Here is a 14,991-nt window from a genome sequence, read left to right as displayed (position 1 = left end):
TGTTATTGATGTGTTCTTTTTTTAAGCAGTGTTTCCTCTATGTTGATTTGACCTGGCGGCCCCCCACGGTAACATTTCTGCCCCCCACAGTATCAGAAATAGGGCTGCATTGTTAGAGTGCATGTCGGAGAACGTTTGTATTTTAGGTGCATTATTTACATGCTGAAGTAGTTACACTGCATTAAGATAATGTAATTAATAGTGGGTTTATTTTTATTTGCTACAGAATGCTTAGCCTATATGTCAAGATCAAAGTTGGCCTATATAGTAACTCAAAAAATACAGTTCAATCACAACTGAAAATATGCCTAATTGTGTGTTGGTTTTCCCCTTTGCTTACTTGATTGGTTCAGGGATCACCAGACTCCCTCCTCCACACAAATGTGTGTGCTTATCAAGCTTGCCATACGGCCGAGCTTTACGATGAACATACTAAACCCTCCAAAGTCACAGCAGATTCTAAAGCTGATCTGTGCTTTGAGATTGTTCTTTAAATAGAGTTCACCACTCCATTTTCAGCCCAACTTTGTACAGCAAGCAAACCCAGGCCAATAACCAGCTGACGCAGTATCGCTTTAACTTACTACTCTATTACACAGACCAGAAGCCATGGAGGATATGTGTAAGAATTAAAATGAGTTGCTACAAGTGTACAGTCATCTGTCTCTTTGCACACACATTCAGTTATTCTCCTTTTGTTCCTCTAAGCATCATCTCTCACCTGTAATTATTGTTTTGCAATACTGCCTGGGTAGGTGTGTTTGCACATATCCTTGCTCCTATGTTGATAGGTGTGCACTTCTACGTGGATGTATGTGTGTCAAGGATCTGTGCCAGATTCAGGAGTCAAGTGCAAATATAAAAATAATTACCAAAACCTTAGCTGCCTGAAGGAACTTTGGCAGGGCTAATCCTCTTAGCCATTTCTATCCCTGACTTGGGCTTTCATATAAAAGGCTTTTAGAGGCCTCATAATGCTATGTTAACTAACAATGCCTACATCTTCTTATGCATTAATGTTGTTTTGATGAAGCTATACTGTATTTACTAATTCTCAGCTTTATCTCACAGCTTGATACCAGATTGTTCCCCAATTCAACTCGGTGGAACCGGTGCAGGGACACACAGTCTAATGCAGTGACATGCCGGAGGTCCCGGCAGAGAGAGCACAGTGATGTCAGCGCTAAGGGAAAGCACAGGTCAAACAACAACCAGTGGATTGTATATATCATTTGAGGCTGCAACTGAAAATGCAGACTGATCTCATGAAGTGGCGTATGTGTGGCACGCCAATTTGTATGACATTTTGGCATGTTATCAAGACGCATAATCGCTTTTTAGCATGTTTATCAACGCAATTGGCCCGCCATTGACCTACATTACGAGTGAATTTTCGCCGTAGCGAGTAGTATAAAGGGACGTAGGTCCGTGGAAGGAGGTTGGTTGGGTAAATACAGGACTTTCACCCAGGAAAGTGGATATCGCGTCCCGCGTGTGGCGATATTCAGTTGTTGTTGTTTTTTTGTTTAAAAGCCTTCCCCAATGTTTCTTTCCTAAACCCAACCGTTTATTATTTTCCTAAGTGTGTTTTTGTCGTTTTTTGTGTTACTAAAGCTTTTCCCTGTGTTCTTTTCCTAAACCCAACCTTTTTTTTCTACACGCATGTGACGCTGTTCTAGTAATAGTATGCCACGTTCTCACGATAGTACGTCACGTTCTCGCGATAACACGCAACGTGGCGATAACAAGCAACGTGGCGACACCACGTGGTGGGTATGTTTACATCTGCTGTATACAGCGTAGACATACACGTGGATAGCTCAAAATGCATACAGATTACACACCATTTGGCTTTAGGAAAGTGGCGTGTATGTTTACGCAAAGTCATGATGCCATGTTGGAAAATGTTGCAGCTGTAGGTGAATGTATTCAATCAGTAGCCTCAATAATAAGAAAAGGATCAATGCTCGTCTATTATAGCCAAGGTGTCAAATTAGGGACACAACGTAAAAATGACTTTTTTTTAAATCACTATATGTAGCAGTATTACAATAAGAAAATATTTAACAGTTTTTCAACATACTTTTATATAAAAATGTCATTACTTTTACTTTCTGTAAATGAGTTAGCTTACTTTATGGTGGGCACTGAAGTTTGTCACCCCTTCAACCAGCAAAAGCTTAGGGTTCGCTGCAGGTGAATTGTTTCATGTTGTGTAAGACATTGCAGGCAAAGACTTCCAAAAAGGTTATTAACATGCAGCACATTTGATATAAATTAAATGCTGATGAGGCAGAAATAGAAAGTCATTTGTTTTGGGGATTTTAATCCGTCAAAAAAATAGATTCTAGGGCTGTGTATTGGCAAGAATCTGGCGATACGATACGATACATGGGTCACGATTTAATATATTGCAATATATTTCGATACTGCGCGTAAGGCGATATATTGGGATTTTGGGAAGTATAATTTTAGAAAAACTAATATTTAAAAAAGACATTTAAAACACAACATAAACGTGAACCACTGTCTTACATGAAAAATTTTGAACGTAAAAAAAAAAAAAAAAAAGATATTTCCTTTTTGAAAATCAATACAGTATTGCAAAATAAAATATAGCGATGTTCAAGTGTATCGATTTTTTCTTACAACCCTAACTGATTCTGCTTCCTGTCTACAGGTGATGTATTTATCACGTTGCCCAGCCCTGGTAGAGAACTCCAACTAATACAAAACTCAAACCAGCTTTTTAAATTGCCTTCACCTCCTCCTACACCAATGTCAGTGGCTAGAATGTATTGCATGTATGCATCCATTTTGACCTTTTCTACATTTGAGCACTACTGAACAGTCTCCCATGCATTAAATCCCCTAAACATCCTGTTCAAGTCAGTAATTACAGAGGCAAACTACCCTCGACATGCCATTTGCACGTTACTTTAAACAGTAGCAGAGGCTGAAACACCAGACAAATAGATGTTTACTGACAAGAGGTGACTGCTGGACCCAGTGCAAGCAAAGCACTGCAGCGATGCAACGGCCAGTGAGGAGAATACATCCAGATTGAGTGGGCTGGTTGGGAGTGCAGTGTGGATCGCGTAGTGTTGATCATCACTTCTGCTGGTGGTTCGCTGTGGCTTTTATCTCTTTTACATTAGCTACGGCTCGATCCTTATGTGGGTGGTGCTTGATTGCTAGGCAGCATATGGTCCTCTTTGCATCAGATCATTCCACGATATGCTTAAGCAACTGTGTGTCCCTGCCCCCAACCTCCCTCAGCAGCTGAGAAGAATACATTTTGACAGGACATAAGTTGGCACACTATATGTACGACATGCATGCCCTGAGTTTGTACCCTCTGGCAGAGTTGAGACTGCTACAGGGCAAATGTAACAAGTGGTCCTGAGCATTATTAGCTCACCTGTCTCCGATTAGTGTATTTATTTTAAGAAAAGTCAAGAAGCAACTGTTACTGTTGCTCATTTTAATGCTGTGTCATGCTGCTGCCCTGATTTTCTGGTCCTTGTGTGTGGTGTATCTGTTCCTTTGTATTTTCACCATAATATGCAGATTATTACCTGATAACCTTGAATCACAATGCATGAGCTCCTGATAGCTACAGTATATGGCAGTTACCCAACCAAGAAGTCGGTTTACTGTTATCTGGTTTTGCAGAACAGATCTTTTAACGTCAGTCAATGGTCCAGATTTGAGGTTTTACTCCGCAAATGTATCCAGATCTCTCTGTAAACCTGATTCTTAGAACAGGCCCCAAGCTGTATAGTAACGAAGTAGAACTACTTCACTACTGTACTTAAGTACTAAAAGGCTGTATCTGTACTCTACTGGAGTATCATTTTTTTCTCCTATTTCCACTTTTACTTGAGTACATATTTTCGATGAGTTTAATACTTTTACTCCAATAGTTTTTTTATGTGCTGCATCATTACTCGTTACTGTTGTGAATTCCTCACGCTACGGAGACTGTGTAGGTTACAGTGTGTGTAGTTACGGCTACGTTAGTTACGGCTACGTTAGTTACGCTAATTATATTATATTTAGCTATTGTTGCAGCAGATTAAACTATTCCTGAGTTGTTTCAGGCTGCAGTGAGTACTGAATGTTAACCGTTTCACCCTGTGATGTGAAGCTGCTAGTTTATCTGGATTTTGCTAGCTTGCTAACTTTACACTACATCATACATTTTATTTCAGTATTTGTTAATAAGTGATTAATAACCCACTGTTGTATCAGATAGAATAGTAGTTATAACAGCTGTGACATTAATGTACCTTTTGGGGTTTATTTCAGAAACTTCCTTCATATATCCAGCAATGTACAGCTTGTGACTGCCTGTAATGCACCGTCTTACTACCAAGTAAAAAGTTGAACTCCAACAATATGATATTCAAAATTTGACCGCTTTCTTTAATAACTACATATCACAATACTTGTACTTTTACTTTTAGTACTTGAGTAGTACATTTTAAAATCAACTACTTGCAATACTTAAGTAAAAAACATTTTGAATACTTTAGTACTTCAACTTAAGTGTGGTACTTAAAGAGCAATCTAATGGTGACACTGTTGTCAAACATATCTTTTACATGTATTATTACTTATCAGCTGTTACACTGATATCGATATATTTGCAATAAGCTAATGTCAGCTTTCATATCTGCCTTGCTGATCTATTGGTCTATGGTTTGTAGACTTGACAGCTCTTTGGCTTTACAGACATTTGAATCTACCAGTAAATAATGGGTCTGAGCAACCCAAAACAGCCATAAAACCAAAAACAAACAAAGCTTCCTCAAGATATGACAAAGCAACCATGGTTGTACCTCATGGTTGTCCAGACAACAACGGTGTCCAGAATCTGGATAGATTCTAATAGTGAACAAGTGGCTGCTGCCAATTGTGTGCAACAACATCAATAACTGACTAGAAAATTGAAGTGTGGAGGTGTGTTTGATCTTGGATGGAAAGGAACTGTGGGTGTGATAATCTTGTGCAAAGAACCCACAATTCCTAGCCACATCCTTGCAATTAGTAACTGACTACATGTCAGCTTTGATCCTCCTGCCCAGTCAGGTACACTCCTATTGGTTACTACATGGATGCCTGTGGTTCCTAGGCAACTCACCCTCATACAGGCCTAGTAGCCTACGGTGTATCATATATAGTGTATTCAATATATGCAGTACCAGTCAAAAGACTTGGGACAATTAGGACAGCACTGTGGCCTGCTATGGCAGCCTCATGTAGAATTGCTGTAAATAGATTTAAATGTAGCCTCGGTCTATTTTTTTTAAAGCTTATGAGCTCAAATGAAACTATGTTGCAACTGTCAACACAGCGCCATGCTACCTAGAAAACATGATGAGATAAATAGAAATACAAGTTTGAAGCACTGCGAGGACGAGTGCAAAGACCTAACCTAACTTCGGTTGCATTTACCTGCCTGGTGTGTAAAGCGTGCCACAATTAGTCGCCAACCAACGCCTAATGAGCGTGTATTTTTATCACGAAAACTAATTTGCACAGGCCTTGTTGCTAATAAGAGTGTAGGCTATACCGAGTAGGGATAAGAAATATCTGGGCCACAGGCTTTAGGCTATACTGTCATCCCCGGGGCACAGAGAGCGCGACGGGGAGCCAAAAGTAGGTGAGAAAAGCGTTTCCTGGAGCCCTACAATTGTCGACTGCTAACTTAAAGAAAAGCGCTCACCACGAAAAAAAACAACCTGTCAGAAAACCCACAATAACCGACACAGGCCTGCCCAATGGTGTGTTTACCAGTCGGCGGAGGGTGAAATTAAGAGCCGTTGCTGCTTACCATCTTGCAGGTCGAATGATGAAATCCAGGCGATGTGAGTGGAAAAGAGTTACAACAGGGGAGGGGGAGTCAGTAGTGCCGCCGAGCTGTGGCGAGAAACAACACAAAAAATATATTGTTGGGGTACTCGCTGAGGTCTCGTCCTGGCTTTCCACCCGGCTTCAGGCTCTCTTCTCCTTCTCTCCCCTTTACTGAGGGTTAGGCTACACTGCAATGGCAAAGGGAGGGAGACCCGCTGGGAGGGGACAGTAAGCGAAGGAAGAGGCTTGGTTTGACAAGCAGGCGGTGACGGAGGGGAGGAGAGAAGAGGCAAAGGGGGGAGGTGCAGCAGTACTGTACATCCGGGAACTACAGGTTATGTTTATTTATTTATTTATATCTTTACCTTCTGAATAGGTTTGTGCGTGGGCGCCCCCCACTGGCGGTATGGTTGTAGGCCTACTGCAGGAAGTCCCCCACTATATATCGGGATAATACTTGGGAGAAAGAGGTTATGCAAAGATAAAAACTGAAAAAACAGAGGCCAAGGTATCCTGACTGGATCCTACATTACCTGGATCCTACATTACCTTATATCACTACATTAATTCATTTTTTTTACTCCACCTGCACCTTATTTTCCCATGTTTTTGTGTCTAAGTGACTGATGGAAACAGCAATCTACAACAAAATTGGTCCAGTATAAGCAACAAAACAAGCTGCCTGTGTCTGACAACACTATGGAAAGGATCCCTACAGAGATAGACCTTTTTGTTAAAGAGTAAGATCCTTTTTTAACATTAATTAGCCCCAAAACCACCATCACCAAACCCACCAGACACTGTGTAAATAATCAGTAATTCTACTGTATTATCGTAAAACACACTTCATTCAAAGTCGACATAAACAAAAACTATCAAAAGCCATCTTGGTTCGTCTATATGGCTAAACACATCTACTAACTGCCGCTGATTAGACCGAGCTGTAACGGAGGTCCGTAAGGCCGCATCGCGAAGCTCTGTAACGGCTTAAACAACTAGCAACTGCCGGAGTTTGTAGGCACCTGGCGTCACGTGACCAGCGGCGGTCTCCTAATTTTGTAGGATATCATACTTTTTGTTGTGCATACATTTTCGTACGATATTATTATTATAAGGTTGTGCATTTTTACCCACATCATTACCACATGTTGAGTTATTTTAAAATGCACATAATAGTACATAAAAGACATTAGTTTATTTGGTATAAAATTACTTTATTAGCATTTTATTCATACTTGCAAACTCAGAAGGTCTGAAAAAGGTCCCGACCACCACCACCATTTAAGTAGCACCAAAATAAGGCACCAAAATCTGCGTTGCTATTCGGTCCGGTAGATAATGGTCGTTAAGGCACCGGTGCCGTATTAGCACCGGGTCTCGGATCCCCCCCCCCCCAAAAAAATAAATAAAAACTCTTTCACGTGGATGACATTTTCCCATTCAAAACGGCAATTTTCGCCAAAAACTAGTTTGCAGGTATGTTTATTGGTTTGCTGACCTTTTTTATGTTCTTTGCTGAATCTTTGTTTTTGGGAAAATAAACCCAACTTTTTTATCTTTAAACCTGTGTTCCTGTGTTCCTTGACTGCTGGGTCTATGACAGAGTCAAAGGATCTTACAGAGGGGAACTACTACTGACAGTACAGCTGGTAGTTGAGTTTGTGTCCCAGCCTGGTTCCTGCCAGGTGTTTGTTGAAGGTGTCGTCCATCTCTCAGCTCTGTTCTGGTGTGAAGTGGTTCTTCCAGTCCCCGACCTCGCCTGCTCGAGGACAAAAATATCACGCGGTTGAACCCTCTGATATTCTCTTGGATTTTATTCTCAAAGTGACAAAGTTATATTCTGTATCTGCACCACTCGATGGTTAATATCAATATTATGTTTTAAGATATAAAGGTCAAATAAATCATGCAGTCACGGTAAATGGAGGTTGTTCTCATGAACCACTCATACATATTATAGCTACAAAAAGTAATGCATTGTTCTTCATTTGTATTCCATGTATTTATAACTGCATGCCCCACAATGAGAGCGGCTGTATGCACTGTATGTGCAGGAAATACGCAAATTGCAGTTTAGTTTAAAACCAATGCATTCAATGGATAAAACAGTTAATTTCAGTAAAAACTAAAAGATGTGATGTAGCGAAACAAATTATTTGAAGCACCTTTTCTGAAGACAATGTTTCCCGTGACCATGTTGGTGTTGTTCTCCTTCATGGCGGAGAAGGTGCTCCCCTCTGCAATCTGCTGCACCTGAGCCTCCGTCAGGCTGAAGCCGAAGAAGGTGGAGATCTGACGCACGCCATCGCTCAGGTCCTGCAGGACAGGAAGCAGAATCAGAGCCGTTACAGACAGACACTTCTACTCTATGTTGACTGGGACTGGTTGTCTCTCTGCAGCAAGGTTTAACTTTCTGCAGGATCATTTTTTATAGAAATGAACTGTTAATGAGACCTTTAAACATACTGTAATATACTTTATGTAATGTTATGCATTTAAAAAGCCACAACTTTCTATCAGGCACAAAGAAACAATGAGTTTGTGATGTATACCTGTTTGAGCTCTTCATAGGTGACGATCATGACGTTGGGGTCGTCCATCCTCTTCTCCCAGGCCAAAGCATGATCAAAGTACGACCCGAAGGCAACCACACACACACACACACACACACACACACACACACACACACACACACACACACACACACACACACACACACACACACACACACACACCAACAGCAAAGACAGTACATCAGCCAGTATACGTTTAATATTTAATTGGCATCCGCCTCACTGTTTACCGTATTCTGCTGCTGCTGCTTCACTTTATAAGCATACAACCGTTTCAAGCTTTTATTGTGAAGCAGGAATATTGTAATTTTTTAGAATACTTTGGTTACAATGCAGCGCCACCACACACTGGGCCAATTTAAAAAATAATTATCCATCAGCAGGGCTGTTGTACTTGAGTCCAGACTCTGACTCCAGATGTTTTTCTATTGTCTGTTGCCAAATATTCTAGTTGGTCCGACCGAGTAGTATTAACTTCCTCCCTCAAGACAGAACCATTGATGAAGCACTCTTGTTCATAAAACAGCAATTTACTTGTGAAATAAGTAGTTGTTGTTTATAAGTTTACTTTTTAAATAAAGACTTATATTTGAGCATATGGCCTTAGCGATAAACAAGCTGTTCTTTAATAAGCTATGCATTCGAACATTTGAAAACACAATAAAGTAGTTAAATTGATGACTTGAACCCTTGAGCCCTGCAGACCTCTTTGGTAATCTATGTGTGCCTAAACCGTCATCAAATGTAGTTCAGCAGTTAAAAATAAATAGACAGTGCTTATTCAGTTAACACTGTTAAATGCTACTGTTGATGTTTTTTGGGGTGGGGATAACATGTTGATGTGTGTGTTTTCTCACCGTCTCCACTCAGGAAGTTGGAGTAGAAGGCATCCCACTGCACAGATGGGTGGACTTTGTTTTTCTTTCACTGTGCAGAGGTGTTGAAAGTTACTTTAGTTTTCTTTGCATGGAAGGATTTGGGGATGTTGTCGGGGAGCAGGTGAGTCCCCAGTAACCTCGGAGAGGGCGTCTTATCCAGGACCTGACGGGGGAGATCATCTTTATATGTTACAATATACTTTTATATGCTGCTATTCATCACACGCTTTGTTATTGTGAATTAAACATGATCAGGAAAAGTGTGATTATATGATCAATCATCAACCTAGTTATTTAGATCCATCATAAAAGATTAGATAAGAGACTGAAATAAATAAAAACTGCTTTCAAGGAGCGGGAAACTTTTAACTGTGGTAGATCATCACTGGCTGTCAGATCAATGTTGCGAAGTAGAAAGTGGCATGAAAAGAAAATACTCAAGTAAAAGTACGTCAAATTAAAACTTTAGTGTGTAACTTTTTGATATTAATGAACATCCGTTACATTCAAGCCATTGCCAAATGAGTTGCTACAAAGCTAATTAAGACTATCAGCTCCACACAACTCTCTCTCTGTATTTCTCAGTGTGAATATAATGACCTCTTCTGAAGAGTCCATCATGTTTTTTTTAATCCTCTGTGTCCTCCTTGGCTACTAGTAACTGTGTGGAGGAGGGGTGGGGGTGGTGCACAATAATGGAAAGCTTTTATCATGTGGACGCGCCGACAGTTTTGTTGTCATTACTTAGAATTTCTCATGGGGGGGAGGGGGGGGACAGAAACTACTATGTAAAGCACTTGAGTAAATGTATTTAGTTACATATCACCACAGACACACTCATCTGATAAGTACCTTTACTACGTCCGGTCCAAAAAACTCGATAAGCGGCGGCATCTTGGATTCAATTTTCATTCCCGTCGCCTCTGCAATGATCTTCCTCAACACCCCCACCGTCCAGTTAAAAACTGCATGTGCGCACACACACACACACACACACACACACACACACACACACACACACACACACACACACACACACACTTATATAATGACTCTGCATCACAGTTAACAGATGGGGAAGCACCAGTCCAGGTAATTTAAAGGGGTAAACACATTGTTTGAAATGTGACTCGGGTCACTTTTAATGCTGAGAGATAGGTCTAAAATATTGATGAAGGAGACTGTTCTCCCTCCCCCCCCCCTTCAGAAATTATGTTTTATTGTTAGGCGGCACTGCCCTCCAGTGGCCCTAGTAATTATGATGGGAGCAAAAAAAGAGCGTAGGTAACAGTTAAGTTCAGACAGCAGGAATGTCACGCTTTTCTTCTTTCAAAAACCGCACTGAGCTCTTTGTGTTTTTAAGAGATATACATTAAATAATAATAAATCATCACCACATTAGTGCACATTTATGCATGGCAGGACCCAAAATGCACAGTGATGATAAAGTGATTGTTGAGACTTCAAAGGTTAAAGGTGCACTATGAATTCCTGCATGGTTTCAGCACAATTTCATTTTTGTCTCAAATCGTAGGCATCTCTCCTTGATCCGCTAGCTGCCTGCCCCCTGAATCCACTGTGAAAAAGCCCGGTCTCGGGAGACATCACAGGGGTCGTAAACGTCAATCAAACACTAGGGGCACAGGCTGTGCACCAAAATCCTTTGCTTTTTCTATGTCTTTTCCGTTGTAGTCTTTAGTGGTTTTCTTGATTATTTTAGGCTTTTCTTTCATGGCCTTAATTTCAGTCATGCTGATCAAGTTTGCTTGTGCACCTGGGTCAATCCTTAGCGCTACTAAAGCTCCATTAATTGGCAATGACACAATCCATGTATCTTCATTTTCTAAGTGCCTTGCATTTTCCTCTATGGCATAATTTTCTACATTGTCACATGACACCATGCCGACAAAGAAAGTCTCACTGTCAGTATCTTCAACTAGCCTCACTGACTTGGGCTTGTGCTTTGATAAGCACTGTCTTGCATAATCATTTTTTTTCCATTGCAATTCAAACGTCTTTTGCCATAGGCAGGGCACTGCCAGGGCTCATGTCTGCTACCACAACGTTTGCAGGCATGTGCTGCTGCATCTTCTCTGTTTTTCTTTTGTTTACTTATGCTTTTTCATCTTATTTTTGACTACAGCTACCTTGGCACTGTCATGCACTGCTGTGGCATTCACTTCATTAAACGTCTTTGCGTACTGTTGGGCTAATTCACTTGCATGACACAGTCTCTCTGCTTCTTACAGAGTCAGTTTAGCATCTCTTAACTTGGATTCCATAAACTATTTGATCACGGATCATAGAGTCTTTCAGATATCCAAAATCACATGACTGCGCTTTAAACTTCAAATCAGTCACAAAGCAATCAAAAGTTTCGTCGGACTGTTGCATCCGTGACCAGAACACATACCTTTTATACACTATGTTTTCTGTGGGGAGCAATATGCACTGAATTTTTCCAGTATGGCGTCATACCTCTCTTTGTCTTCACCTTTGCCGAACTCAAACGTGTTGAAAACCTCTATAGAGAGCCGAAGTCACGCCCCTTCCGGTGGACCTCATGGGACCTTAACTCAGAAAAAATATGAACGGTAGTGAACGGGGAGAGGCAAATTATTACAAATATGATGTTCATCAATTGAAAAGATAATTTTTCAACCGAAGAAATTCTCAGTTAGCCGTAGGTTTGTCATATGACCACTTAGTTTTGTGTGAAACCGCTCAGTGAACTACATCTCCTGTCTCACACAATCTACCTCACCTAGCTTGATGCTCGGCTTGCTCGCTAGCTAGCTAGCTTAGCTCTGTTAAATTAACACATAACGTTATCTAAACTGCTGGGTTTTATCCAGTGAAGTGTTTTCATCAGATAAGCAAAAGAACAAGCAAGATCCTCTGCTCATTTGGGTAACGTTACCCGTACTGTACTTCCCCATCGATAATGTGTGAATTGCCGTGAACACAATCCTCTAAGATGCACCAGAAACAAGGTTTGGTTAATAACTCAAACTTGCCGAGAACCAAGACACCGCTTGATTACATTAGAGTCGAGCGGGCCGGCCGGTTGCACGGTTACATTAGAGTCGAGCGGGCCGGCCGGTTGCACGGTTACATTAGACTTGAGCGGCCGGCCGGTTGCACGGTTACATTCTACCAAATGTTACTTCCTCCTCCGCAGCGCTGTGGAGGAAGGTCTGGCAATGCAAGGCCAGGTAGTCTAGGCACAGTGCACTTAATACGTTTTTTTTAAACTTTTTTCAAACTACTTATTACAACTTTTTTTATTGTTTGTTTTAGAAGACTGGCAAAGCAAGCTTTTCATTGCATGGTGTAAGTTGTCTTTACTGTGCAAATGACAATATAAACCTCTTGAATTTGAGAGGGGCTGAATTTGTCCTGCCTTAATAATTTTGATTGTAGGCTCCTCATCTAATAACTATCCATTCTATTCGTTTGTTGTATGCTGATAGGTCTTTACATAATACAGACAGCCCTCCCTCAAATGTGAAAGGAGGGAATTGTAGGACACTGAAACGGATTTATGGTTGTACATAGAAGAAGCACAGGAACAAAGAGGCAGCAATTTGCACTCTGGCCTTTTCACATACTATAATACTGGCTATGCAACTGTCAGATTAACTTCATTTACTGTATGTCATCCCTATACCACTAACTAGGTTCATCAAAAGTAGTGACTTCCGAATGGACAGGCACTAAACTCATACTAAGCATTGTGAACAATAGAAAAGCCGATATTGTACATTTCCACAGGAAACTGTACTGGAGCAGAAACTACTACTCACAGTAGACTATACTATGAGTAGTAGTTGTAGTGAGTAAACACTTGTAGTTGCAGCAATAGTGGGTATTGCATGTTGTATTATGATTATGTGGTATAAGAAAATGTGATCTTTTATTACTGCAGCAGTAGCAGATGTTCTATCAAGTAAGCATTGATTTAGAACTTTGTAGATTTAAAGCGGTTTAACTGGGTTTCATAGAGAAGTCAAAGTTAAAAAAAAATTATACCTGTTCTTAGACATCTTGATTATCTAACTGTTGGTTCAGCAGAATTTCAATTCTATTATAAAGCAGCTCCTGCACTTGAAATATAATTGTTGAAATAAGTTATATTAGTTATATGTAATAGACATATCTGAAAACCGTTGTTGTTTTTCAAACTGTTATTTACTGTAATCCAGATATGTCTGTACCCTAACAGGACACAGCCATGATTTGTCCATCCTTCATTTTTGCCCGAATGTCAGCCCAAATGCTGAGCTCAACAGCCTCTGTAGTGTGAGGGGAAATGAACTCTGTCCCTGGTTGCAGAAAAGGTGTCCCTATGGGAGTCTCTGTGAGAGTCATGCTAGCCAGCAGGAATACTAGTACTAATAGTAGAAGCAGCAGTATGATGATCTTTAAAATGATTCAGAATAGTGGAGCAAGAATCCCATCTTTTGTAAATAAAGGAATCATTTTCCATTCCGAAGGTGACATCTTATAAGTTTCATGGTATGATTCACTTATGTTGCTTCCTTTGTAATAGTGATTTACAGTAGGCTACTGGTTACTTGAATTGTCAATACGTGTGTGTCTGAAATAAACCTAATGTCATTCAAAGTTGTCAGCAAGTTTAGAATAAATTACTTAAATGAATACATTGGCCACAAAAATATTTCCATTTTACTATTAATAACATAAACAATTACATAACAAACAACACTTTCACAAAAGGTAAGAATGATTTGTAAATCCCACAATTATATTGCACCATTTCATTGTTTCTTTGTTGCTCTGATTTCTTGCATAGGTCAATTCAATATTTAAAAGAAAATATTTATTTTAATATTTAATTTATTTATAGTTTCTTTCTACCAATATACACACAAAAGAAAATGTTTTAAAGGTTCACTGTACAAAAATACTATTTCTAAAAATATAAGTTACCACTAGCAATAGAAAAATGGTTTTAAAATATGTCATTAACTATTTATGTTCAGAACATTCCAGAATTTAATAAATATAGTTTCATATTCATATTCATGGCTATGTCCATCGGAAGAGGTAGAGAAAACAAGCACACTGTAAATAGGGGCACAACTCCACCCAAATACAAAATTCCTACATCCAATACTGCATTATACTGTACAAAAAAATAGTACCACAAAAAGAATACACACACACAGCTACACAGAGATTTTCATTCTAAAACACTCAAAATGTCATGGTTTAGAGGTGCTGACGCAGAGGAGGTGCACTGCAGTGTCATTGTAAAAGGATAAGGGGGCACCACTACGTCTCAAACCAGTCAAGTTTGACTTTAAATGGGTTTGGAGGAGGCAACAACAACATCAGCAGGAATATTCGGTTAAAAAGAAGTGGTATCCCTCCAGTTATACGGATTTGGTTCGGTTTTGTAAGGATCGGCTTCAAGGTGAAAGTCTTTCACAACTAAAAGTAGCAGCACAATAGGTTGAGAGTAGTAGAGTGGTAGAGTTTGTTTCATTGTCATGTACACGTTACTGCTTTTTAAAGCAGCTGATGGAAAATGCCTGTGATAATAATAATAATAATAATAATAAACTAAATTCCCTTATTTTATTTCACTATGTGGTAGGCTTTTCTTTGGCCATATTTCCCTGCTCTTTGAAAAATACTGTATACCCCACATTTGT

General features: G+C 39.9%; 2 protein-coding genes across 6 annotated transcripts in view; both read right to left on the bottom strand.

The window, feature by feature from the left end:
* Positions 1-6,162, bottom strand: part of LOC114572606 (calcineurin subunit B type 1) — a 29,938-nt gene extending 23,776 nt beyond the window's left edge. The window contains exon 1 of the mRNA XM_028604299.1: positions 5,840-6,162. Coding sequence (XP_028460100.1) covers positions 5,840-5,842 — 3 coding nt within the window. The 5' untranslated portion in view covers positions 5,843-6,162. The remainder of the gene's footprint in view (positions 1-5,839) is intronic.
* Positions 6,163-7,281: 1,119 nt separating this feature from the next.
* On the bottom strand, positions 7,282-11,870 carry LOC114572429 (sulfotransferase 6B1). 5 transcript variants are annotated; one of them, XM_028604060.1, is made up of 6 exons: positions 11,789-11,870; positions 10,163-10,275; positions 9,290-9,473; positions 8,412-8,462; positions 8,025-8,175; positions 7,282-7,618 (listed from the first exon to the last, which is right to left on the bottom strand). In XM_028604060.1, exons 4-6 carry the CDS (start codon positions 8,457-8,459, stop codon positions 7,572-7,574), a joined length of 246 nt encoding a protein of 81 aa, XP_028459861.1. In that variant the 5' UTR covers positions 8,460-8,462; positions 9,290-9,473; positions 10,163-10,275; positions 11,789-11,870; the 3' UTR covers positions 7,282-7,571. The 5 variants fall into 5 exon arrangements, with proteins under 5 accessions (XP_028459861.1, XP_028459862.1, XP_028459859.1 ...); XM_028604061.1 differs by having other exon boundaries at positions 8,412-8,465; positions 11,724-11,836; XM_028604058.1 differs by having other exon boundaries at positions 11,724-11,835.
* Positions 11,871-14,991: the final 3,121 nt, after the last annotated feature.

This window comes from Perca flavescens, chromosome 17, assembly GCF_004354835.1.
Source record: "Perca flavescens isolate YP-PL-M2 chromosome 17, PFLA_1.0, whole genome shotgun sequence".
Classification (NCBI taxonomy): domain Eukaryota; kingdom Metazoa; phylum Chordata; class Actinopteri; order Perciformes; family Percidae; genus Perca; species Perca flavescens.
This window is presented reverse-complemented; position numbering and strand designations above follow the sequence as displayed.

What these genes read in the sequence shown, in the direction of transcription:
- LOC114572429 (XM_028604060.1), bottom strand. Translation starts at nt 8,459, where the DNA reads ATGGACGACCCCAACGTCATGATCGTCACCTATGAAGAGCTCAAACAG. An exon ending in CCTATGAAGAGCTCAAACAG is followed by an intron (nt 8,176 to 8,411) that starts GTATACATCACA and finishes CCTGTCCTGCAG; the next exon opens with GACCTGAGCGATGGCGTGCG. An exon ending in AAACATTGTCTTCAGAAAAG is followed by an intron (nt 7,619 to 8,024) that starts GTGCTTCAAATA and finishes GTCCTCGAGCAG; the next exon opens with GCGAGGTCGGGGACTGGAAG.